This window comes from Hyperoodon ampullatus, assembly GCF_949752795.1.
Source record: "Hyperoodon ampullatus genome assembly, chromosome: 17".
NCBI classification, from domain to species: Eukaryota; Metazoa; Chordata; class Mammalia; order Artiodactyla; family Ziphiidae; genus Hyperoodon; species Hyperoodon ampullatus.
The window spans coordinates 17,145,675-17,171,754 of record NC_136930.1 but is presented as its reverse complement, the minus strand read 5'-3'; the positions used below and the strand labels follow the sequence as shown (position 1 = coordinate 17,171,754).

At 37.3% G+C, this 26,080-nt stretch overlaps 1 protein-coding gene across 2 annotated transcripts in view; it reads left to right on the top strand.

Moving 5' to 3' along the window:
• The window catches only part of STAU2 (staufen double-stranded RNA binding protein 2), a gene marked incomplete at its 3' end in the record, with an annotated part of 276,482 nt that overhangs the window by 68,470 nt on the left and 181,932 nt on the right, over positions 1–26,080 (top strand). For both annotated transcript variants that reach the window (XM_079722642.1, XM_079722643.1), the window contains exons 4-7: positions 7,601–7,760; positions 8,995–9,102; positions 11,409–11,621; positions 19,267–19,404. In XM_079722642.1, the coding sequence (XP_079578768.1) occupies positions 7,601–7,760; positions 8,995–9,102; positions 11,409–11,621; positions 19,267–19,404 (619 nt within the window). The remainder of the gene's footprint in view (positions 1–7,600; positions 7,761–8,994; positions 9,103–11,408; positions 11,622–19,266; positions 19,405–26,080) is intronic.

Here is a 26,080-nt window from a genome sequence, read left to right as displayed (position 1 = left end):
GTCATGTATCAGTGCTTCATTCCTTTGTATGGCTCTTCAGTACTCCATTGTTTGGATATACTACATTTTGTCTCTTGATTCATCAGTTGGGTGGCCCTTTGGGTTATTTCTCCTTTATGGCTGTTATGAATAATGCTGCTGTGAACATTTGTGTGCCCATTTTTGTTTACACACCTTTAAAACTTTCTCTTCAGTTTTATATACCTGGGAGTGAATTGCTGGGTCAAATGGTAATTGTGTGTTTAACTTTTAAGGAACAGCAGTGGCTGCACAACTGTAAGCATCCTGGTGGGTGTGCAGTGGTGTGTCATTGTGGTTTTGACTTGCAGTTCCCTCATGGGAACGTTAGCGTTTAAGCACGGGTTCCCGAAAGGCGGGTTACTAGAGGAGGCAGAGTGTGAGAGAGAGCAGGGGTGCTGCCAACATCTCGGTCTCCTGGGCTTACAGTGCCCCAGCTTTCCCTTTGGAGCTGATGTCACCGCTGATCTAAGTTTGGCTTACATTGCCTTGACGTTCCAAGTCTACCATGACCTCTCCAAAGTTTACAGTTAGCAGCTCTGCAGCTTAAAGTGCTCATTTATCCAGTTCATTCAGACGCAGCCTAGTTTAGAGGTTCAACCCATAGCCTCTGGAGTGAGACTGTTTGGTTCAGACGCTGGCTCAAGTGGGGTGGCCTTGGACAAATAAGTGAACATCTCTGTTCCTCATTGCCATGCGTGTAAAGTGAAGTTGAGGTTGTTACCGTGACTGAAAGAGATGAGTGGGCACAGAGCTTCAGATAGTGGCTGGCACGTGGTGAGTTCTTTGTGTTGGCTGTCGTCATGACGATGGTGATGGTGGTGATGATGATTTATCTAGATACCCATTTAGGGAAGGGGCAAGAATAGTTTTATGCTGGATCCAAGTTTGGGACTGAGGGTGGTAACTGTGTGTGTATAAAGTGGTGCTCTGATTTCCACAGTCCTGTTGTGATACTGGCGTCAGTGACACGGTACAAATTATTGACTCTTGTGGCTCATAGTCTATATTCCACAAGTCATTCCACTAATTCATCAAATTTACATTTTGAGCACAGGTTTACTTTTGTTTGGACAGGGACTAGACTTATCAATAAAATATTTCCTTTTGTTTATATACCAGTATAACCATATTATTTTAAAATTTTGAAATTATGAAAGAATATATCGTTTATAATTCCATCACTTCCAAACACCCTATCCCAGCTTTTAGTGCATATCTTTCTATATTTTCCCTTATGCATTTTAAACATAATTATAATTCTACAAATAGAATAGCATATGCTTACATCTCTTTTAAAGCTTATTTTCAGCCGTCCTGTGAATCTTTTCTGATAGATCCTAGTTTTTGAAATTTCTCAAGACTAAACGTTCAGATCCCATAAAAGATATATCTTCAAAATTTATAGATGTGAATAGAGAAAGAACTCTCTCCTATCTAGGCGTTTTATATACATACAAGCTTGAAAATGTGCCAAAGACTATTTTATAGCTTTATGATAAAACCTATTATTTTTCAATAGCAAGAAGAAGAATGCTTAGCTGTGCCAAAACGTGTACAAAGAGTCAAAATAATCAGCAGGGCATTTGAATTCTAAGTTTTGGCCTTTATAGTTCTTTAAACATAAATTCTGCAAATATTTTACAGATAAGTAAACTGAGATAGAAAGATTAAGTGACATTTCTGTTTTCAGTCAAGGTTAGAAGTAAACACAGAAATCCAAAGCCTCTCCTTATTAGATCAGAAGATAACATGTTCATATATTTAAGACATAAACCTGTAGAGGAGACATGAACGCTTAAGCTGGGCTGAGATTTATGATAATGCTATCAAATAAAATGAGGCAATTATTTTTCAATTTTTAAAAGTTCAAATGTTATTTGGAATATGTCTTTCTCACCTTGTAAAAATGATACTTAGGAAAGTGGAGATGATGGAGAAGGCAGTCACAGAATGGTAGGGAGGATTTTAGTTGTTTAGAAAGATAAACACAAAATGAGTCCACACAGAGGGCATTAATGAGGTCGATTTAGGGAGGATGGCAAGGATCTATGGTATAGAAAGTTGTTATAACTGACAGTCAAATATAAGAATAAGAATACCCATATTCTTGTAGGAATACTATGTAAGAATGTAAAATCTTCCCTTTGCTCAAAAACCAAAGCGAAATTGTATAAGGAATGTCAGGTATTAATTCAAAGGAGCCAAATGTCATTCTTTCTTTATTCTTGAGGTGACTTGTGAAGTCTTGAAGACAGGCCACATCTAAAGACTTTTTTGAGATCTAAAGAAAGGGAAGCTTTTATTTGAAATTTTGTGTTTTTTTTTGTAAAACTTCCGGTGGACAGAGGGCAAAGAGGAATGGGGAAAAAAAGCGGTCTTAACAAGCAGCCTTTATAAAACTTGCACTGTTACGCAGTGTGGCACATGAGCCATTTTTCTGACCTTGTGCTCCTGCCTGTTTTTGTCCCCGCTTGGCTTGACGTACCCTAAAGACATGGAGTTTCACTGTGGAGGTCTGTTTGTTCAGCACCTACTCGGTAAGGCACCTCTGAAGTCTGTTCGTGGACCTTATTAGGTTAGAAAGAACCCTTGCATTAGCTTCTCTGGCCCGCCAAGGACATAACTAGTTTAATAAACGTTTATGAAGAAAAATAGAAGAAGATAAAGCAGATTTTCAGGAAACTACTTAAGAGTTTCCTAAGCTCTGAAGTTAGGCAGACCTGAGTTTGACCCCCAGCAACTTTGTTGGGGAGATTTGCTACATCTCAAGGTGACCATGGGGACATGTGTCTCACCAGGCTGCCACGAGGATGAAATGAGAAAGAGATGTAAGAAACTTAACCGTGGTGCTATAAGGAATGTGTGCAGTCCTTTGCTTGCATGGGGTGTGAAACAGTCATCAAGTCGCATCAGCCACATTGTAGGCTGTGCTGACCTGAGGAGCAGGTGTCTCAGCCTTTAATGTGCAGACCCACCAGTAAAACCTGTGCAACTGAAGACTCTTGTTCCATCCTCAGAGGCTGATTCAGCAGGTCAGGGTTAGAACACAGGAATCTGCATTTGTAACAGGCCCTAGAGATGATTCCTACGAAAACGGGATCACACTTTATAAAATATACTTTGGAGGCTGAGGGTAGAAGCCGTTTGACCTTGAAACTTTAATAGCCTGGATGGGTGAGTTTTCATGGCTCATCTTTTAACAGTAAAAGGTAGGGATCTAAGCACTGATCATAAAATTCTAATTGAGGAAAATCATTCAAGAACAGCAGTGTAAGATTAGGGAAGTATGTATGTGCTAATTTGTAGAAATAAGTGCATCACTTATTAGAAGCACTTTACCAGAAATAAATAAATAAAAATAGAAATAAATAAAAATAGAAAAAGGAACTCCATTAAATAGAGCATATCAACCTTTGAAGTTAGTAAACTTTGAGCTTCTTTACCAAGGGACATGAATACTTAGAGACCAGGACCTAACACGAAAAGAGTTCTTCATCTTCTCTCCTGTAATTCAATCTGGGAGCCATTAATGAGAGTGCTCTGGTTAATCTAATTGTCATGATGATATGAGGAGATGTGATATATAAGGTATTCAAACCACGTGGGGTAGATTATTAAGAATCATTGTTAAGTAAGAGGATGGAATGAAACTGGAATGAAACAAGTCAGGCGTCAGGTCTTGGTATTTCCTGCTGTTAGTGCTAGAATATTTTACTTTTTATGTTAAAAATACAACATACCTAATTCTCCCTCTGATATTTGTACAGTATAATATATATGTACATATGTATCCACATCAGGCACATGCACATACATAGAGCCATATTTGATGCCCAAAAAGGAAGAGGCCCCAAGGGCCCTTTAGTGTGCAATTAATATTTTGGTCTGAAAATCAGCAGATTGTTTCAGTATGGTTATGTGTTATGACATCATATTCCAGTAAAGTTATAATGAACAGAAATTTTGTTTGTCTCTGTGGCAAACCGAAATGAGTTTTGTAATTGTCAGCAGGCCTTAGTGATTATAGTGGCGCCCACTCCCTCCACCATAGTTAAAGGTCTGTTAGCATTCCAGTTGTGGACCTCTATTTTCAGAAGTGTATAATTAATTGTAAACATTTGCTCTGTGGGGAAAGCTTGCCATGTAGGATCTCAGTCCAGAAGTAAATTTCTGATTTCAGGTTGTTTGTTTTGAAGTTTTATAGTGAAACCAGTTAAAAATAGGCATAAAGTTCTGTGGAGGTGGGAAAACTGAATTTTGTGGGAAACAAAATGAAAATAACCTGCATTGATGATATTAGTCTGTCAAAATTTCTGCATTAAAGGGATCTAAAATAAAATAGGTAATAGGAAATTGCGTACTTCAGTGCATCACTAGTTACTGCAGTCAAAGAGCAAAAAAGATTGTGGTTTTAATGCTTTTTAGTCTCTGCGTGTTAAAAGTATCTTTTACTATAAGTGATTTTTTTTCTTCCTTTAACTTTTTTATATTTCCCAATTAAAAATGAGAACATATGACATGCAGTAAAAACACATTTAAAGTACTTTATCTTAATAGAAAACTGTGGGCCAAGAAAATTGACTTAAAAAATTTAAAACAGTGACTTTTTCTTTTTTCTTTTTTTTCATACTCACTCTGGATTTCTCCACAACATTTGACATTGTTGATTATCCCTTCCCCTGACATTGTGTTATAATTTCTTTTCTAACTCTGACCCTCTTTCATCTCCTTCGCTGCTGTCTATTATTTCCCCTGCCTTTTGATCATGGGCATTAGTCAGATCCCAGCCTTAGGCTGTCTTTTTTGGTTCTTTTACACTTACCCTTTCCAGGTGCTTATCCACTGAACATGGTTTCAATTATTACCTCCCAAATCTGCATCTTCAGTACCGATGTACATTTCTAGTTGTTCACCTTCAGTAAACCTTCACTGATTAGTCCCATCTGCCTGTGAATTCTTATAGAGTGGGCTCCATGCAGTTTATCTCAGGTTGAATACAGAGCTCTCCCACTTGGATGTCCAATAATCATCTACAACTTTAATAAGACCTCGATTGGCTTCTCTTTGCTTGAAAAGAGAGACACTTTGCAGCACAGGAGTGATTTTTAACTTAATTTTTTAGTGTTGCAGTTATATACCCAACATTCCATCAAAATCGAATCTGTTAGTTTTGCTAACTTGCCCAGCCCAGTGGTCACAGTTCTCAGTCGTCATTTCACTGGACGTGTGAGCAGCATTTGACACGACTGACTCCTCCCTCCTGCTAGATAGACTTCTCCCATTTGGCTTTCAGGAAGGGCACTCTGCTTGCTTGGTTTTCCTCCTGTCAGTCACACCCTCCCACAGAGTTCTCACTGTCCTGTGGCTTTAAATTTCACCTACATATTGATGATACCCCAATTCTATCTCCACCTTGGACCTCTTTCCTGGAGTCCAGACTTATAAATCTGACTGTCTCTTTGACCTCTTCATCCGGATGTCTAACAGACTGAATAATTGAACATCTCCGCCCAGAGCTGTTGATCCTAACAAACCCATTGCTTCTGCCGTCTTCACCAACTCAATGCATGGGTGCTCCATCTTCTAGCTGCTCATGTCAGAAACCCTGGGGTCTTCCTCGACGCCTGTCTCCTATTCCATGGCTAGTCCTTGGGTAAACCCATCTTCTCTACTTTTGAAATTCATCCAGAATCCAAGTACTTCTCATTGCTTCCAAAGCTGCTACTCTAGTTCAGGTTTCTGTATCATTGCGGTAGCCTCTTGACAGATCTTGCTCCTGTCATCATTCCCCTGCAGTCTGTTTTCAACATAATAGTCAGACGATCCTTCCAATCAATGGAAGTCAGATTATGTTGCTTCTCTCTTTAAAATCTGGCCATTTCACTCCGGGTAAAAGTCAGATCCTTACAGTGATTTCTAAGGAAGGCCCTATGGAATCTGGCCACCTCTTCCCACCTCTTAGCTTTCCTTCCTTTACTCCCTTGATGCTAACCAGGTGGGAATCCTCTGAATTACTTGAACACGTATCTGTGTGGTTTCCTTCCTCATTTATGCCAGGCCTTTACACAATTGTCATCTTCTCAATGAGACACTCACTGGCCACTCTATCTAACCCCCCCTCCCTGTGCCACCCCACCTGACATTTCTGAACCTTTCCTTCTTTTTCTATTCAACATGTAGTTCTAACATACTAGATATTCTACATATTTATCTTATTTATTGTCTGTCTTCTCCACTCTAATGTGTGTTTTTGTTCACTGTGATATTCCCCCATCATAAGAAGGTGCTCCATAAATAATTGTTAAATTAGTGGATTTTATTGCATATCCTGTTAATTTCTTCTAAGTTTGTTCTTTCTTCTTACAGCCCCCTTTGTCCCCTCATGTCTGCATCATTGCAGCTTTGTAGTCATGCATCCTTACCTCAGTCTCATTAAACACAAACCTGCTAAAACTTTTCACCTTAAATACGTTTTATTGTGATTCTTTCTGCTTAAGAATTGGCTTAAACTCTCCATTCTTTCTTATGTTGAATCTATCTCCTTATTACTTTTGCAAAGTACTTATTACTTTGCAGTAGTAGCTCCATCCTACTACTGTTCTTCCCATGTCTAATCATGATTATCTTCTGCTAAAAGCACAGTAGCCTGCGTGTTGTCACGTAAATGGTCTTGCTTGTCTCTCACCTCTGTGGCAGGTCCCAGTCCTTCAGCACCAGACCATTTGGCTGACTTCTGTCAAAATGTGACTGAAAACTTCTTGCCAGGAAGTCTTCTGTGATATAATTAAATAATTTTTACAATATTTATGTTCAGTGTTCTTTTCTAAAATATGTTTTTCATGGAGATCAGCATACATTCTTTATTATTGATAGATATATTGACTCACATTTTATCTTTTATAAATACATTCGTGAGGTTAAAACTTTATTGGGGGGACTTCCCTGGTGGCGCAGTGGTTAAGACTCTGAGCTCCCAATGCAGGGGGCCCGGGTTCGATCCCTGATCAGGGAACTAGATCCCACATGCATGCCGCAGCTAAGGAGCCTACCAGCCACAACTGAGGAGTCCGCCTGCTGCAACTAAGACCCTGAGCAACCAAATAAGTAAATAAACGAACAAAAAAAATTTTATTGGGGTTAATAAGAGGGTATAGTGCATTATATGGTTGGTGTCATTTTAAAGAAAATAAATCTTATTAATGATTATAGAGTGATTTTTTTTTTTTTTTTTGGCTGCGTTGGGGCTTTGTTGCTGTGCACAGGCTTTCTCTAGTTGCGTTGAGCAGGGGCTACTCTTCGTTGTGGTGCGCGGGCTTCTCATCGCGGTGGCTTCTCTTCTTGCCGAGCACGGGCTCTAGGCGTGCAGCAGTAGTTGTGGCTCGCGGGCCCTAGAGTGCGGGCTCAGCAGTTGTGGCGCATGGGCTTAGTTGCTCCACAGCATGTGCGATCTTCCTGGACCAGGAATTGAACCCATGTCCCCCGCATTGGCAGGTGGATTCTTAACCACTGAGCCACCAGGGAAGTCCCTATAGAGTGATTTTATTGAGCTAACAGTAATATTTTTATTTTCTTACTTTAGGTATCATTGCCCAATGCCCAAGATCTTTTATGTTCAGCTGACAGTAGGAAATAATGAATTTTTTGGGGAAGGAAAGACTCGACAAGCTGCTAGACACAATGCCGCAATGAAAGCCCTTCAAGCACTGCAGAATGAACCTATTCCAGAAAAGTCGGCTCAGGTGGGTCACTGCTGCATGTGGCAGCCTGTTTCTTATAGTTGCCTAGGGAGATTACTGAGAAGACAAATAAATGCTTTTTTACAAATAAGGGAAATCTCTGCTGATAGGAAGGACCGCCAGAGTAGCGATCTGCTATGATTTGCTCCTCAGCTAACCTGTGTGCTATATTAGGCTCTTGTGTTCCTGCTGGGATGACCTTACCTTTGAGCACTTTGGTTCACCCTGTGGAGTTTCCAGGCAAGGGAGGATTTGGGAATGTGAGCAAGGATGAGAAATAATATTCATTTACCTTGCATTGAATGAGCATGGATTACATTGTATTAATTAATCTAGAATCAAGGAGTTTAAAGTGGAGGAGATCTTTATGAACTTTTTAGTCCTACTTTATTTTACCAGTGAGGTTATTGAGGCTGATCTTCAGTAATTTCACTCCTTCCCATGGCTTCAGCTACTTTCTCTGTTGACTTCAAAATAGTATCTCCAGCCCAGGCGTGTCTAATAAGTCACCTTCTTAGCGAGTTCTACACTTAGTTATTTGAAACTGTGCGCTTCAGCCTGGGCAGTTTCCCTTTCCTCAAGCCTGTTTTCTTCCCCCTTTGAGATTTATCTTAGTTAATGGCAGACTTAGAATTTTTGTCCTTGTACACTTTTATTATGACCCTTATCTGTTTGCTTATCTGTTTTCCCACTGAGTCATAAGCTTCTTGACAGCAGGAATAGTGTCTCTTGATCTCTTTAATGCTTGTACTGTGTTCAGTATATGTGAGGCCCTCCAGAAGTAAGTGTTAAATAGGTGAATAAGTAAGTTAGGGCAGAGCTCCAAAATCCTGGTTTGCATCCTGCACTCTTTCTGCAACTTAGTCTTCATAGAAGATTAAGTATCATACACCAGTGGAGGTAGTGTGTGTGTGTGTGTGTGTGTGTGTGTGTAATGGAGGTCTCTAAAGAGAACTGGGTCTGAGGATATAGGATAAACTCAAATTAGTGAATGGTTGAGTAAGAGATTTCCACACTCAGCATTTATCCTTCTACTTTGAGGAAAAAAACTAAAACCAAATCACAAGAAGCCTCACAACAAAGCCCTGGACTACGGTGGTTACATAGAAATCCACAAGATCCAGTTTCTGGTTTCCTGTTTCCTATTGTATTTTAGATAGGTTCTCTTGATTGTTAAATACATGTAAAGTTTGTTACAAAGTGAAGATTCAATGTCATCCTATTTTTTGTGATTTAGAATGGTGAATCAGGAAAAGAAATGGATGATGACAAAGATGCAAATAAGTCTGAGATCAGCTTAGTGTTTGAAATTGCTCTGAAGCGAAATATGCCGGTCAGTTTTGAGGTATGTGTTCAGCAGAGATCTCCCATTTTCCCCTCCTTGCTCCTTATTATTTTAAATAAACAAAGAAATAAGATTGACAGATAAAATTTTAGTATCCTGAAAGAATTAATGTGCTTCCTTATGTTTGAACTCTCTATCATGAAATGATACAAGCCCTGAGAAAATAGAACTTACGGATTCCTGCTGATTCTCTTTGCCTTTTCTGTATTAAGCCATTTGTGTACATGATATTTCAAGTTTCATCATAAAATTGATTTGCTGAGTTTAAGATAATTTGTAATAACCTATAAGACTTGGTGTTTTTGATAAGATCACATTGAAAATATTCAGTGTAGTTAATATTTAGTGACATGTGTATATTAATATCTAATTTCTTTTAAATTTATGGAGGCCAAAATATGTTTAAATTTAACCTTTAATAATAAGTCACCAAGAAGTAATTAAGCAGCTCTTTAGTTTACAGCTAGATAAATGTCACAAAATATTTATAAAATTGTGTGACATTTAAAAGAGAAAAAATGTTAAGTTGTTATAATACCTCCTTTATTAAGAGGTCACTAATTTTGCAACTCAAATATCTAGAAAATAGGCCAAACCCAGGAAATAAGCTGAAACAGTTGATGAGTATCTATCTTCCTTCAAATTATGTGATGTTCACCAACTGGAAAGCTCCCACATTTTACTCTCTCTGGCAGGATCTACTTACCTCGACTGAAGACCTGTTTGCTTCCTTAAGACACAGTCCTAACAAGTCGGGTTATCTGATTTCTCAGTCCATAGAGATTAAAGGCAGCAAAAGGAGGAAGGCAGGAAGAGAATGTACTTGAGGGCCTGTTGGTCCCAGCAAGAAATGATAGGGAAAATATGGAAAACCTATCAAAAGTAATTGCATATAACTCAGAAGTCATTGGAAGATGGGGCCTTTTAAAGGCTACAGTGAAGAGGAACAGTTTTTAAAAAGTCTTAGATGTCCTTAGAGGCATCAGTATAGTATAGTGTAGAATATCTGATGTTCATAATGATGATCTAATGTGAACAATAAAAGGTTAAATATTTAGTCACTAAAGTATATATGTATATATATATTTCTTTTTTGGGGGGCGGGTATGCGGGCCTCTCACTGTTGTGGCCTCTCCCGTTGCGGAGCACAGGCTCCGGACGCACAGGCTCAGTGGCCATGGCTCACGGACCCAGCCGCTCCGCGGCATGTGGGATCTTCCCAGACCGGTGCATGAACCCGTGTCCCCTGCATTGGCAGGCGGACTCTCAACCACTGTGCCACCAGGGAAGCCCTATATGTATATTTTTTAATTGAGGAAGACGTCCATCAAAATGGTTAAACAGTTTTGGTGTTTTAACTTGTAAACTTAAATTACTTGGAAAATATGCTTATCATAAATTCCTTACCCCCAATAATATTGGATTATTGAGATATTGTATGTTTTCCTAATTGGTATCCAATATTAGAAGACAGATTTTTAATATAATGTTCAGTGGTAAACTACTTAAATAGGGTTTTTTTTTTGTTTATTTTTTTAGGTCAGACTTTTGAAGGAGGCTATAAAGCACCAGGTTTTGGAAGGCCTTTTTCCTCCAAAAACTGGTATAGTTTAAAAAGAGCCATTAATTCAGGATTTAGGAACATTTTGTAGCAGACAGATTCATAATCCATTACTCTAAAAAGTTAGGTATTTCTATGGCATATCTACTTACCTATTTAAGATCATGTCACAGAGCATAAACATTCCTTTTTGTAAAACAGCCTTTGAGGTCTCCATCAAAATTAGGTTATTTTTCATACATAACCTGTTTTTGAGAGGCTTCCACATACAGGATGCTTTATGGGTTATAAAACTCCAATAAGACATAGTCCTTGCACTCCAGTAACTTACTCTTACAGAGGAGAAAGATATGTACACAGTTATATGCAAATTATCATTCTGGATGTCCTGTGTACCTAATGTAATATGGTATGTTTTATGTTCTTAATTTTCTGTTCCACAAGAAACAGGGTATCCATAATTAGAATTGCCTGTTTTAAGCTAGTAAAACACAATTTTGACCATGAATTGAATGTGTTTATTTAGATTTCTGTTTTTTCAAATTCAGTTCATTAGGCATCATAAGTATCATAAATGAATAGTCCCTGTATAATGACTTTATAATAGCTTTATTGAAGGAATCTATGATTTTGGCATAATTCTTAATAATTTCAATCTTGATTATGATATGAACATTAAGAAAGATTCATGCCATAAGACCACATCTTAAGTGCCTGTACTGAATATTTTACTTACATTCAATAGGTTATTAAAGAAAGTGGACCACCACATATGAAAAGCTTTGTTACTCGGGTGTCAGTGGGAGAGTTCTCTGCAGAAGGAGAGGGAAATAGCAAAAAACTATCCAAGAAACGTGCTGCAACCACTGTCCTACAGGAGCTTAAGAAACTTCCACCTCTTCCTGTGGTTGAAAAGCCAAAACTGTTTTTTAAAAAACGCCCTAAAACAATAGTAAAGGTAAGTATATGCTTGTGAACGTTAGTTTTACTATGTAAACATTATAGTATCTGTAGCTAAAAGTTTTTTCATAGGCCAGGCACTTAAACCTGTGGTTATAAACAGTCCCAAAATCAGGGTTGGACATGTGTCTATAAATGAATAACAATTCTGTTTTGCTTTTAGACACTTGTATACCTGTGTTTGTTCATGAAATAATAATACCTTAAATAGTTATAGTTTTTTATGGTTTAAAAAATACTTTCCCATTCATGATCACCTTTGGTAAAATTCTCATCATGATTCTATAAGGCAGGTGTTACCCCTCATTTTACAAATAAGGTTTTATGAGACATATTCAAAGAATTTTCTCACCTGTATTCACCTATTGTGTGCAGCAGCCTGAACTACTGATCTGTAATCCAATGTTCTTTCTGCAAACCACACTGCTGTATGGTGACTGCTTAGGATTTCAGGACATGGTGGTTGGATGCAGAGTAATAATCATGAGTAATCGTCACATTGATGACAGCAGAAGCAGCCAGTAAATATAAAGCACTCAGTTTGCCAGACATGGTCCCAGCACTTCACATGCTTTATCTCATTTAATCCCCATAGCAGCCCTAGGAGGTCAGCGGGGCGATTTGGTTTCTATTCTTTCAGGCATGAATACCGTGTCAAAGAGAGCACATTCAAGGTGTTGTAACTCTTTCTTTTACTGAATCAGATTTTATTTACGTTAACCACAAAAAAAAAAAAAAAAAAAAAAAAAAAAAGAGGCAGAGGTCAGAGGAATGAGATGAATTAGCACTTAGCACAGAACGGTGCCTGCAGACACTCAGTGTGTGTGACGTGAATGGAGCGAGAGTTCTGCTCCCAGAGAAAGCCTTAAACTGCCAGCGCATCAGCGGCCAGCTCAGCCTCGCTTATTTAGCAGACTTCTTCAGCGTATCACGGATGACAGAAGGGAAGTACCTTTTATCTTTCATGGATTTCTTTTGTTTCGATCCTGCAATGGTACAACTGAAATATTTCTGTAGGTTTTATATTTTTGTACCTTTGCTTTATTTAAAAATACATGCATACATATTTATATAAATACATAAATACCTATATAAACAACTACATAAATACTTGTTCTTTTTAATGAATACTGTCATTACTTCACTAAGAGGCTGTAGATTATGCATTTCCTGAAATAGCATTCCACGTTGTGCTGCAAGGTAGACTAAAAATAAACGCCAAATAGATCCACTCATCATGAGTCATAGTGGTTTTGAGGACTGGCTTTCATTTATATGCTCTAACCACATGGTCAGGGAGTAGGATATGGTTGTTAAGAAAACGGCCATCAGAGTCAGAAAATGACCTTGGAGTGTGAATCCTTGTGACCTGAGCAAGTTACCTAACTTTTCTAATCTTTCACTTCTCTATTTATAAAGTAGGAATAATAATTGAACTTGCTTCACGGGATTGTTATGTGTTACTTGAACTAATACATAGAATGCATTAGTCATTATTATTAACTATTTATTAACAATGCAAATAATAAGTACTCAATAAATATTAGCTATTGTTATTTTGTATCTAATTCTATTCACATTTTATATGTGCATGAATGTATCCATGGTCTGTTTTCCTAAATCTTTATCCATATAAAATCTATAGCTTCTCCATGATGGGAGAACAGTGTTCTGCATCAGAATGGCAGTGCAAAACTGGTCACATTAACTTCCACCTAATCTATTAAACTAAATCTAATCTTAATAAATTAAGAATAATAAGCCTTTAGTCTAGAAAAGATCTATCACTTTTTATAGTAGAATATAAATATAACTCTTGTTACTTTTAACCATAGCCATTAAAAGCAGGAGTATTGTTTAAATGTTATTCCACAAAGCGGGGAGAAACGTTTTGAATTTTAAAAATAATTTGCTACTACCTCCAGTATATAAGCTTGTTATTTATTCTAGAACTTTCTTCCTATCCACCATTTAGATCTCAGCTTAAACTTGACTTCTTCAGGGATGGCTTCTCTGATCCTCCCCCAATCCCAGATTTGGTTCGCCCCCTGCAATTTTCCTCACATACATCACACTTGGAGTTTCTTGTACCATATCTGTCTTATGTTAAAGTCTGTAGATATTCTCTGAAATGTAAGGTTATTTTGAGAAAGCAGCATGCATACAATGAGTTGGAATCTAGAGAATTCTGAGTATGATCAGACCTTCCACTTACTGGGCCAGTAAGTGGATCAGCTTGGATAGTGTCTTGGTTTTCAGCATTTTAGTCACTTCCTTAAATGTCTTCTACATCTAGGGTCTACCATTCCTTATTATGCAATAGGAGTAGAGAAAATAGCTGTTGATGATTTACCTTGATTTTATTTAGAATAATGAAATTATCACATTGTCTCATTTGATCCTCTTAATCACTCTGTGATGTAGGTATTATCCCTATTTTACAGATGAGGTTCTTGGTGTTTAAGAAACTTCCCTAAGATCACAGAGCAGAGTCAGGTTTCAGGTCCAGTCACATCTGATGCCAGTGCCCATTTGAAACTGATTGGTTGTGAACTCCTTTTGGATTTTAACTTACTCTGCAGAGTCACGTTATTAAAATGTAATACTGCCCTGATGGTGTCTTTGGGTTTAGATTCTGTTCTTTAATGTAGTTCTCTTCTATAAGATGAGGCCTCAAAGAAGGTTTTCTGATGTCGGAGATAAAGTTTTCTGAATAAGACTGTCCTTACTGGTTTGTAGAATGATAATCTAAGACTTGCTATCCAAGGAATAACTTAATTTTCAAGGGTGCTAGTAGTTAATTTCAATCGAGGGAAGAAACCAGCCATTCTTAATGTTCTCAGAACTCTATTATTCTCTGATTGGATTTATGCATCTGGTTCTTTGTCATTGGAATCTGTATCAACAACATCTTTGGAACCTACAGACATTCTTATAAAATAGGCAAATTAAACAGGAATAAAGACAACATACCATTGGAAGTACATGTTTATGTGACCATCTTCATGGACATCTTCTAGTGCGAGACCCAAGAGCTTCCCTTTACCTTTTCATCGGCATTTCAATCTTAGACTTACAGGTTATTATCTGTATTTGTCTTTTCTCATCAGTCCTTCTTTACTTCCATTACAATATATATATTTTTCATTTTCTTGGTATGTAAGTAGAAGTAGAAACCAGTATTTTATCAAAAGCTAAAATTTTCCTTTTCTTTCTTCTCCTCCTCCACCCAACTATTGCAGTATTGAAGTACTCAGTCTTTTCCCTCTCTTACTCTCTCCTAGGCTGCTCTTCATACTTCTAGGGCTTCAATTCAGTCCTTATTTAGATGATTCCCAAATATTCTTCTGTGCTCGACGCTGCCTATTGGGCCTCTCACTTAATAGTTCACAGGCCCCTGAAACTCTGTCCAAAACTCATCGCATTCCCTTCTGAACCTCTTCCTCCTCCTGCATTCCTTATCATAGTGACTGGCATCCCCAGCCAGCTGCTGAAACAGAGTCCTGGGAGTCATTTTTAACATCTCTCCACCTCCTTGTATAGAGTCAATCATCAAGCCCTATTGAGTCCATCACTTAAATATTTCCTAAGTTGGTCCATTTCTTTCCATTCCCTGCCACCCTTTTGATCCAACTCACGTTCATGTCTTGCCTGAACTACTACAGTAGGTTTTTAATTGGCCTTCGTCCTACAAGTAATTTTGACATCAAAAGATCTTTCTAAAAGTGTTGTCTTTTAGAAATACTGATCAGATCGTGTCATGCCTCTACTTAAAATCTTTTAGTAATTTCTCATTGTTCTTTGGGTAAAACCCCAAATCCCCAAAACATAATTTAAAAGACCTTGCAGGATCTGACTTAGAGACAGTACCTGCAGCACCAAGCTAGATATGGTCGAGACTCAACAACTACAGGAAAAGCTAAGACTGTATAGTGGCTCTTCTGTAAGTTTAGTGTAACATATATAAACTGTAACTTAGTGATTACCCTTGCCTCTAATACCTGTTTTAGAGTAAATTTTCACAGGTGGATATAAAGTGCTGACCATATGACATGCAAACCTTCATTTCTAAGAATAATATATGAAGAAAGTTAGTTTGCATGCAGAAAAAAATATTTGATTTGCAAAGGTTATTTTCGTTTGTTTGTAAACCTTTTAGAAGCCACTAAAAAGGCTATACATAAACTTAAAAAAAAGCTTTTATCAAGTTTTATTCATAAACATTACCTTATATAAAGTTAAAAATAGAGTGCCTTCTAAAAGGTTTATATAGGATGTGTATGTAAGTTAAAAAGCATACTAAGTAAGAGTAAGTAAGACCTACCACCCAGCTTGAATATAGAACATTTCTCAGTAAGGTTGAAGCTATCTGTATACCCTCTTCTGTCACATCCTGATACCACCTCCCTTAGGTAACCTGCCATCATTAGTTTTGTGTTTAATGTTTCCTGATCTTACAGTTTTACTATGTTTGTTTTTCTGAAAAATGGTATTTGGTTGGTTTCTAAAATAGCTTTATTGAGGTGTAATTGACATACAGTGAACTGTACATATTTAAAGCATACAATTTGATATGATTTGATATATGTATACACTTGTGAAACCATGACCACAATCAAGACAGTGAACCTAACCTGTCCATTGCTCCCCAAAGTTTCCTCATTCCCCTTTGGAATCCCCCCACCTTCAATTCCCAAGCAACCACTCTTTTTTTGACTGGCTTCGTTCACTCGGTTTAATAATTTAGGAATTCATCCACGTTGTTACAGCTATTAATTGTTGGTTCTGTTTTATTGCTAAGTAGTATTATATTGAATGGATATACCATAATTTGTTTATCCATTCACTCTTTGTTGGATATTTGGGATGCTTCTAATTTGGGGCTATTAAAAATAAAGCTGCTGTGAACATTTGTGTCTAAGTCTTCTGGGTATATGCTTTTTTTTCCTCTTGGGTAAACATCTAGGAGTAGAGTGGTGTGGTCATTTAGTAGGTATACAACATTTTAAGAAACTGCCAATAGTTTTTCAAAGTGATTGAACCATTCTGTATTCTCAGCAGCCATGTGTGAGAATTCTAGTATCTGCACATCCTTTCTAACACATAGTATAGTTAAATTTCAGTTGTTCAAATACATGCATATTGATATCTCATTTTGGTTCAGATTCCTCTAGTGACTAATGATAGAGCATTTTTTTGTATATACAGTAGCACATGAAGCTTGATGAAGTGTTGTTCAGATCTTTTGCTCACTTAAAAATTTTTAAGTAATAATTTAAATAATAACAAATAATACATTTAAAATATAAATTTATTACGGAATTTTGAGAGGTCTTTATACATTCTGGGTACAAGTTCTTTTTTAATCAGATATGTGGTTTTCAAATATTTCTCCAAGCCTGTGGCTTGTCCTTTTTAAAGAACAGAAGTTACTAATTTTGACGAAGTTTAATTTATTATCATTATTATTATTGAATGTGATTTTGGTGTTGTATCTAAGAAATTGTTACCTAACCAAACCAGAAAAATTTCCCCTATATTTTCTTCTGGAAGTTTTAGTTTTAGATATTACACTTAAGCCTATGAACCATTTTGAGTTAACTTTTGTGTGAGGTATTCATTGAAGTTTTGGTTTTTTTCTACATGTGAATATCCAATTGTTCCAGTACCATTGGTTGAAAAGACTACCCTTTCTCCATTGAATGGCTTTTGCACCTTTGTTGACCATATATGTGTGGATGTACTTCTGGATGCTGTTCTGTTTCATTGATCTCTTTGTCTGTCTTTCTGCCAGTACCACACATACTGTCTTGATTACTATAGCGTTATAATAAATCTTGAAATCAGGTAGTCTGATTCCTCCAACTTTGTTCTTTTTTCAAGGTTGTTTTGGCTATTTGTCCTTTGTATTTCCATATGAATTTTAAGTATTGGCTTATTAATTATTACCCAAAAAGAGCATGCTGGGGTTTTGATTGGGGTTGATAGATTGATTTTGACTGATTTGATAGATTTGATTGATAGTTCAGTTTGAAGAGAATCAACATTTTAAGAATATTAAGTCTGCTGACCCATTAACATGTGTGTCTCTCCACTTACTGAGATCTTATTTAATTTCACCAGTGTTTTGTAGTTTTAATGGGCTTTATATAAATTATATCATACTTGATATATTATTCTGTGCTTGCTTTTCTCACTTACCATTTTTTTCTTAAATTCATTCATCTTGATGTATGTAGCAATACTTAATTCATTTTCACTGTTATATGCCGTTCCATTGTATGAACATGCCATAATTTATTTTTTCTTTTATAGATGAATGTTTAGGTTATTTCCAGTTTTTCTTTTTTTGCTATTTCAAATAATGCGGCTGTGGATATTCCCATATAAATGAGCTAGCAACAGTTTTCTAGTTGAATAGGCTACTGAGGAGTGGGTTATTTATTGGCTTTACTAGACATTGCCAAATTGTTTTCCAGTTTATATTATTATCAGCACTGTGTAAGTTTTTGTTACTCCCCATCTTCACCAGTTGAGGCTGTTGGACTTCTTTAGCTAAATTGATACGTATGAAATAGTATCTCACTGTGGTTTTAATATGCATTTTCTGAGTCTTAATGAGATGGATTATCTTTTTTATATATGTTTTTTCTTCTGTTAAATATCTGTTCATCTCATTTGCCCATTTTTCTTTTTTTTTTCTTTTGTAAAATTTTTATTTATTTATTTTTGGCTGCATTGGCTCTTAGTTGCGGCAGGTGGGCTCTTCATTGAGGCATGCAGGATCTTTCATTGCAGTGCGCGGGCTCTTTGTTGTGGCACGTGGGCTTCTCTCTAGTTGTGGGTGTGGGCTTCTCTAGTTGTGGTGTGTGGGCTCCAGAGCACATGGGCTCCAGAGCGAGTGGACTCTATAGTTTACCACACACGAGCTCTCTAGTTGAGGCATGCAAGCTCAGTAGTTGTGGCGTGCGGGCTTAGTTGACCCATGGCATGTGGGATCTTAGTTCCCCGGCCAGGGATCGAGTGCACGTCCCCTGCATTGGCAGTTGGATCCTTTACCACCGGACCGTCAGGGAAGTCCTGCCCATTTTTATTTTAACACTTTTTTTTTTTGGCCACACCTCATGGCTTGTGGGATCTTAGTTCCCCCACCAGGCATAGAACCCAGGCCCTTGGCAGTGAAAGCAGAGTCCTAACCACTGGACCACCAGCGAGTTCCCCATTTTTATTTTAGATTGTCTTTTTCTTAATACTTTTTAGGAGTTTTAAAAATATATTTTAGATACTGGATATATCTTTTTTTAACTTATATGTATTTCAAGTATCTCTTCCCAGTTCATGGCTTGTCTTCTTACATTCTTCTTGGTATTTTTTGATGAATAGAAGTTGTGAAGCAACTCCTACTGTATTAAAGAGTTTAAAAGGATAGTTGACCAACTTATCAATAATACTTCTGAGCCCTAAATCCTATAGAAGCCTAGTTTCAGATCCATTTTATAATTTTCCTTTATAAATTTTCATTTATTTCAGACAGAGTTTTGGGGTGCAGGGGAGGAGGTGAGAACCATGGTTTCTTTAAGGATCTAATAACAAGTTTTAAAAGCAGGTCTCACGTTTTGAAATTTTTTCTTAAATTTTTTTAGGCTGGACCAGAATATGGTCAAGGAATGAACCCCATTAGCCGCCTGGCTCAAATTCAACAGGCCAAAAAGGAAAAGGAACCAGATTACGTTTTGCTTTCAGAAAGAGGAATGCCTCGACGTCGGGAATTTGTGATGCAGGTATTTCTAACTTTTATATTAAAAGATTTTTTTTAACTATTGAAAAAATTTAGAAATCCTGAAGCTGGAATAGAGATACAGTGGAAAAGAAAACTAGGAATTAATAGTAGAAGGTAAAACTGTTTACGTTTAAAGTGTTCATTCCCTCCAGGCCCATCTACCAACTTGGTTGAAACATTCAAGTGTCAAGGACATGTTAGAATAGATAGTATGAGTTTCTAAGGGACTGTGAGCTCACACAGAGTTCATCACTGAGAATGCCTATCTGTAACTTAATGTGTTGCAATTTGCAGCTGGAGTCTATTAACTACTGGGAATAAAAGACAGATGGAATTAGAAACAAGATTTAGAAGGGTGGATGTAGTATGTGGAACAGGGCCAAGAGCATGGGCTTTTGGGTTATTAGAAAAATTAGGAAAAGGGAGCTAGCTGGCTACCTAACTGTGGTGAGGACTGAGGGACTCGGAATTGCTGAGAGATTTAACTGCTGCGTTGTGAAGCCAAGAAGATTGAAGAATGGTTGCTGGTGTATTGGTCGATGGGTGGGGACTGGGAATGAGGTAGAAGACCTAAAATGCCCTCCTTCGTTTTAAATCCTATAGCTATCCACCTTCATTTGCCAAGCCAAGCCCTGGTATCACAGAAACTTTTCATTTTTATTATGAAAATTTCAAACATAGCCAAAGGTGGATATATTTAATAGTATGCTTTAAAAAGTAGTATAATGGAAGAGTATAATGGCATCTTGGGGAATATGCCCATCACCCAAAGCCAACAATTAAGATTTCTGCTGTACTTGCTTTGGCTATCAGTGTTTCTTTCCTCCCTTCCTCCCACCCTCCTTTCCTTCTTTTCCTGAAGTATTTTAAAGCTACCTTCTAGCCACGTGTCATTTTAGCCTACATACTTAGTGTGTATCTCTAAAACATATGGAAGTTTTTCTTACATTTTCTTACATTAGGCATGGTTCATTAAAATCATCTAACACCCAGTCTGTATTTAAATTCTCATTGTCTCAACTGTTTCTGTTATAATAGGCTTGTCAGAGAACCTTTTTCCAGTCAAACCTGTGGCTCTCATTTTTAATAAAACCCAGTTACAATCAACAGATGTTAATTAAGTGCTGACCCATGGCAAACGTTCTGGACTCAAATATAGTATCTCACGTTGATTAACTTTCACGCATGTCTAAATTTTACCTTCCTTCCTCATTTGTAATCCCCATGTTTCTTTATCTCACAATACCCAATGTGGCGGTATGTATGTAGTAGGACCTTCACAAACCTGTGAGGTGTATTTGCTGCCTGCCTGATTGCGAGCTAGTATGTTAGACTTTTGTTGGCGATATAAACTTATGATGTAGTTACAGGTAAACCATGGTTGGGAACTTAGATATCCAGAGAGGGGGAATTCTTCTGTGGTTTGTGAACACATTATTGTCTGGATGTCACTGGGACCTGCAACAGTGTGGTTCCAGTATTTTCACTTTGTTAAACATGTGCACTGTTTTTCTTTTTACATTCTTGACTTTAAAGAGTTATAGAAAATATTCTTTGAACTCCAAAACTTGAGGGAAAAAAAATCTCCTACATTTTAGACCTGTGTCAGGAATAAAAACTGGCTTTGACTTTATTAAACAATTCCTTTCCTGTGGAGTATATTGAGTACCCCTTCTGAAAGAGGAATTTAGAATATCTTAGGCGAGCTTCCATTTTATGGGTATTCATAAACATTCTAGTCAAACAGGAACATTTGGCTGTACTTTTAAATGTTTTCACACTGAATTCATATTGTTTTTTCCTTCTTCTGAAAGCCCCAGTGGATTCATTACAGTATTGCAGCAACTTCATCAAAGTAAAGGCTTTTGTATAAACTACTTAAACAATGTTATCATTCATCATAATTGAATCGTTATAATTGAATGTGGAAGTAAACTGTCTAAATATAATGTGCTCATATTTATCTGTCACCAGAAAATCCCCACAAACAAATGTGTGTTATAAAATGGATGTAGTTACTTTTATTGATTACTAGGTAAAGGAAAATCTCTGATGACATTATTTGGGTAATTAGGTCCAGAGAAAATTTCTTAAAGTTTTTTTTTTTTTTTTTTTGGAGAGGCATATTTTAATTTTTCAAGAGAAAATAACAATAACTAAATTGTATATCAGCACATTCTGTTATTATGTGTCATATGATATTAATTTTTCTACCTGTGATTAAGATCTCCAGATTTTTAAAAATATATGTAAAGGAAATTTCATTTGTGACTCAGTGAAAGATAATTAAGTTTTTGGTAAATGCTATTTTAGAATTTTTTTGTTGGTTTTCTGAGGACTTGATTAATTAAAAAAAATTTTTTTAATAGTATCTTGTTGTTTTTTTTTTTCTTGTTTTTTTTTGGGGGGGGGAACCATGCTGTGTGGCATGTGGGATCTTAGTTCCCTGGCCAGGGATCAAACCCGTGCCCCCTGCAGTGGAAGCGTGGAGTCTTAACCACTGGACTGCCAGGAAGTCCAGATAACTTGATTAATTTAAATGATTTGTTTAAAGCCAAAAAATCTGGCTGTCTTAAATTTATTGCATAGCAAAATAATTGAGCTTCTTTGCAGAAAAATTAACATTTTAATTTAAAAGTCTTACAATAGTTATAAAATTTGTGAGCTTTGTAGGAAGATGACTTTTGGAAGTTTACTTACATACTTACTTGACTTTTATAATGCAGTGATTTTTTTTTTTTTGAGTGACCACTGTGAGTGCTGGCAGGGAATCAAAGTCCTTTAGCACAGTGGTCTTTTTCAATAGTAACAAATAACTCTGGGGTAACCAACTACTCACAAGCTATTGAACCATGCAACTATAAAAACTTGTGTCAGACAAGGGGTGGGTGAATGGGAGAAATGAATCTGGAAACACCTGTTCTGGACATAAGTCTTGAGGTGTCAGAGTAGGTCAGATGGAAAGCCAGCAGACATAGATTTAAGGTGAATTCTGTGATGGGAACCCCGTGGCCCAAGAGCAGGAACCTGGAGCCAGAGGGCCTCAGGCCTGGGCAGGTAAATGAGATTTAGGGATGAAGCAGCAGAAGATTTGAATGAGAATGACAAGACGTATATAGCTTGTGAAAACAGATGAAACACCTTTCGCTGCTCAGTTATCTTTTGCTGCCATTTACTTTTGCAAGTCTTGTGACCCTCAGAGCAGTAGAGGAAGCTTCTGACGTAGCTGGCCTAATCTTTTAGCTAGCATGCATTCCAGCAACAACACAGGGTCTGGTGAAGCTGGGGAACAAACCAAGCACTGGAAAAAACAACAGGTAGCAGAGGCTGGCTCTAGCCAGGGACTCAAGGACACACAGGGCCTTGATACATCGGGTCAGGTGCAGGCCAACAGATGTGGGAGGTGTGTGTGTTCACCCAGCTCCAAGGATCTGCCGTGAACAGCACTAGATCAGTGCTTCTGAGTGGGGTCCATAGACTACTGCTGATTTGTCATAATGTGGTGGTTTCTGGTTTCAGGAGAAGAAGCAATGAAGTGTTTCAAAAACGTTGCACAGATCTGAACTATAAGATTTGTGATAGTTGTTACAGAGGTTCTATAATGAGTACATTTTTAGTGTCTCATATACTGCAAGAAGTATGTTATTTAGTTCATCTTGAGTTATACTCTGTTTAGAAAGTGCAGTTCTTTGTCATATAACTTGGACATTATTTATAATTGTTAAGTTTTTTTTTAAGCACTATGTTGCATATCCCTAATTCCTTAAAAGGAACTGGTTCACTGAAGCTTAAAAGTAGTGATGGAAATAGTAATACAAATAAAAATCTCAATAGTGGTGTAAGAATAAATGGCAGACAGTACACATGTGTGGATACCAGATGAAAATCTATATGTTCTGACACAAGTGAAATAACCAATGTTATTATTATTATTATTATTTTTTTATTAGTTTCTGCTTTATAACAAAGTGAATCAGTCATACATATACATCTGTTCCCACATCCCTTCCCTCATGCATCTCCCTCCCTCCCACCCTCCCCATCCCACCCCTCCAGGCGGTCACAAAGCACCGAGCTGATCTCCCTGTGCTCTGCGGCTGCTTCCCACTATCTATCTACCTTACGTTTGGTAGTGTATATATGTCCATGCCTCTCTTTCGCTTTGTCACAGCTTACCCTTCCCCCTCCCCATATCCTCAAGTCCATTCTCAAGTAGGTCTGTGTCTTTATTCCCGTTTTACCCCTAGGTTCTTCATGACATTTTTTTTTTTTTAATTCCATATATATGTGTTAGCATACGGTATTTGTCTTTCTCTTTCTGACTTACTTCACTCTGTATGACAGACTCTGGGTCTATCCACCTCATTACAAATAGCTCAGTTTCATTTCTTTTTATGGCTGAGTAATATTCCATTGTATATATGTGCCACAGCTTCTTTATCCATTCATCCGTTGATGGACACGTAGGTTGTTTCCAGCTCCGGGCTATTGTGAATAGAGCTGCAATGAACATTTTGGTACATGTCTCTTTTTGAATTATGGTTTTCTCAGGGTATATGCCTAGTAGTGGGATTGCTGGGTCATACGGTAGTTCTATTTTTAGTTTTTTAAGGAACCTCCATACTGTTCTCCATAGTGGCTGTACCAATTCACATTCCCACCAGCAGTGCAAGAGTGTTCCCTTTTCTCCACACCCTCTCCAGCATTTATTGTTTCTAGATTTCTTGATGATGGCCATTCTGACTGGTGTGAGATGATATCTCATTGTAGTTTTGATTTGCATTTCTCTAATGATGAATGATGTTGAGCATTCTTTCATGTGTTTGTTGGCAGTCTGTATATCTTCTTTGGAGAAATGCCTATTTAAGTCTTCTGCCCATTTTTGGATTGGGTTGTTTGTTTTTTTGCTATTGAGCTGCATGAGCTGTTTATAAATTTTGGAGATTAATCCTTTGTCAGTTGCTTCATTTGCAAATATTTTCTCCCATTCTGAGGGTTGTCTTTTGGTCTTGTTTATGGTTTCCTTTGCTGTGCAAAAGCTTTGAAGTTTCATTAGGTCCCATTTGTTTATCTTTGTTTTTATTTCCATTTCTCTAGGAGGTGGGTCCAAAAGGATCTTGCTGTGATTTATGTCATAGAGTGTTCTACCTATGTTTTCCTCTAAGAGTTTGATAGTTTCTGGCCTTACATTTAGGTCTTTAATCCATTTTGAGCTTATTTTTGTGTATGGTGTTAGGGAATGATCTAATCTCATACTTTTACATGTCCCTGTCCAGTTTTCCCAGCACCACTTATTGAAGAGGCTGTCCTTTCTCCACTGTACATTCCTGCCTCCTTTATCAAAGATAAGTTGGCCATATGTGCGTGGGTTTATCTCTGGGCTTTCTATCCTGATCCACTGATCTATCTTTCTGTTTTTATGCCAGTACCACACTGTCTTAATTACTGTAGCTTTGTAGTATAGTCTGAAGTCAGGGAGCCTGATTTCCTCCAGGTCCGTTTTTCGTTCTCAAGATTGCTTTGGCTATTCGGGGTCTTTTGTTTTTCCAAACAAATTTTGAAATTTTTTGTTCTACTTCTGTGAAAAATGCCAGTGGTAGTTTGATAGGGATTGCATTGAATCTGTAGATTGCTTTGGGTAGTAGAGTCATTTTCACAATATTGATTCTTCCAATCCAGGAGCATGGTATATCTCTCCATCTATTTGTATCCTCTTTAATTTCTTTCATCAGTGTCTTATAATTTTCTGCATACAGGTCTTTTGTCTCCTTAGGTAGGTTTATTCCTAGATATTTTATTCTTTTTGTTGCAATGGTAAATGGGAGTGTTTTCTTGATTTCATTTTCAGATTTTTCATCATTAGTGTACAGGAATGCCAGAGATTTCTGTGCATTAATTTTGTATCCTGCTACTTTACCAAATTCATTGATTAGCTCTAGTAGTTTTTCGGTAGCATCTTTAGGATTCTCTATGTATAGTATCATGTCATCTGCAAACAGTGACAGCTTTACTTCTTCTTTTCCAATTTGGATTCCTTTTATTTCCTTTTCTTCTCTGATTGCTGTGGCTAAAACTTCCAAAACTATGTTGAATAAGAGTGGTGAGAGTGGGCAGCCTTGTCTTGTTCCTGATCTTAGTGGAAATGGTTTCAGTTTTTCACCATTGAGGACAATGTTGGCTGTGGGTTTGTCATATATGGCCTTTATTATGTTGAGGAAAGTTCCCTCTATGCCTACTTTCTGCAGGGTTTTTATCATAAATGGGTGTTGAATTTTGTCGAAAGCTTTCTCTGCATCTATTGAGATGATCATATGGTTTTTCTCCTTCAACTTGTTAATATGGTGTATCACATTGATTGATTTGCGTATATTGAAAAATCCTTGCATTCCTGGAATAAACCCCACTTGATCATGGTGTATGATCCTTTTAATGTGCTGTTGGATTCTGTTTGCTAGTATTTTGTTGAGGAGTTTTGCATCTATGTTCATCAGTGATATTGGCCTGTAGTTTTCTTTCTTTGTGACATCCTTGCCTGGTTTTGGTATCAAGGTGATGGTGGCCTCGTAGAATGAGTTTGGGAGTGTTCCTTCCTCTGATATTGTTTGGAAGAGTTTGAGAAGGATGGGTGTTAGCTCTTCTCTAAATGTTTGATAGAATTCGCCTGTGAAGCCATCTGG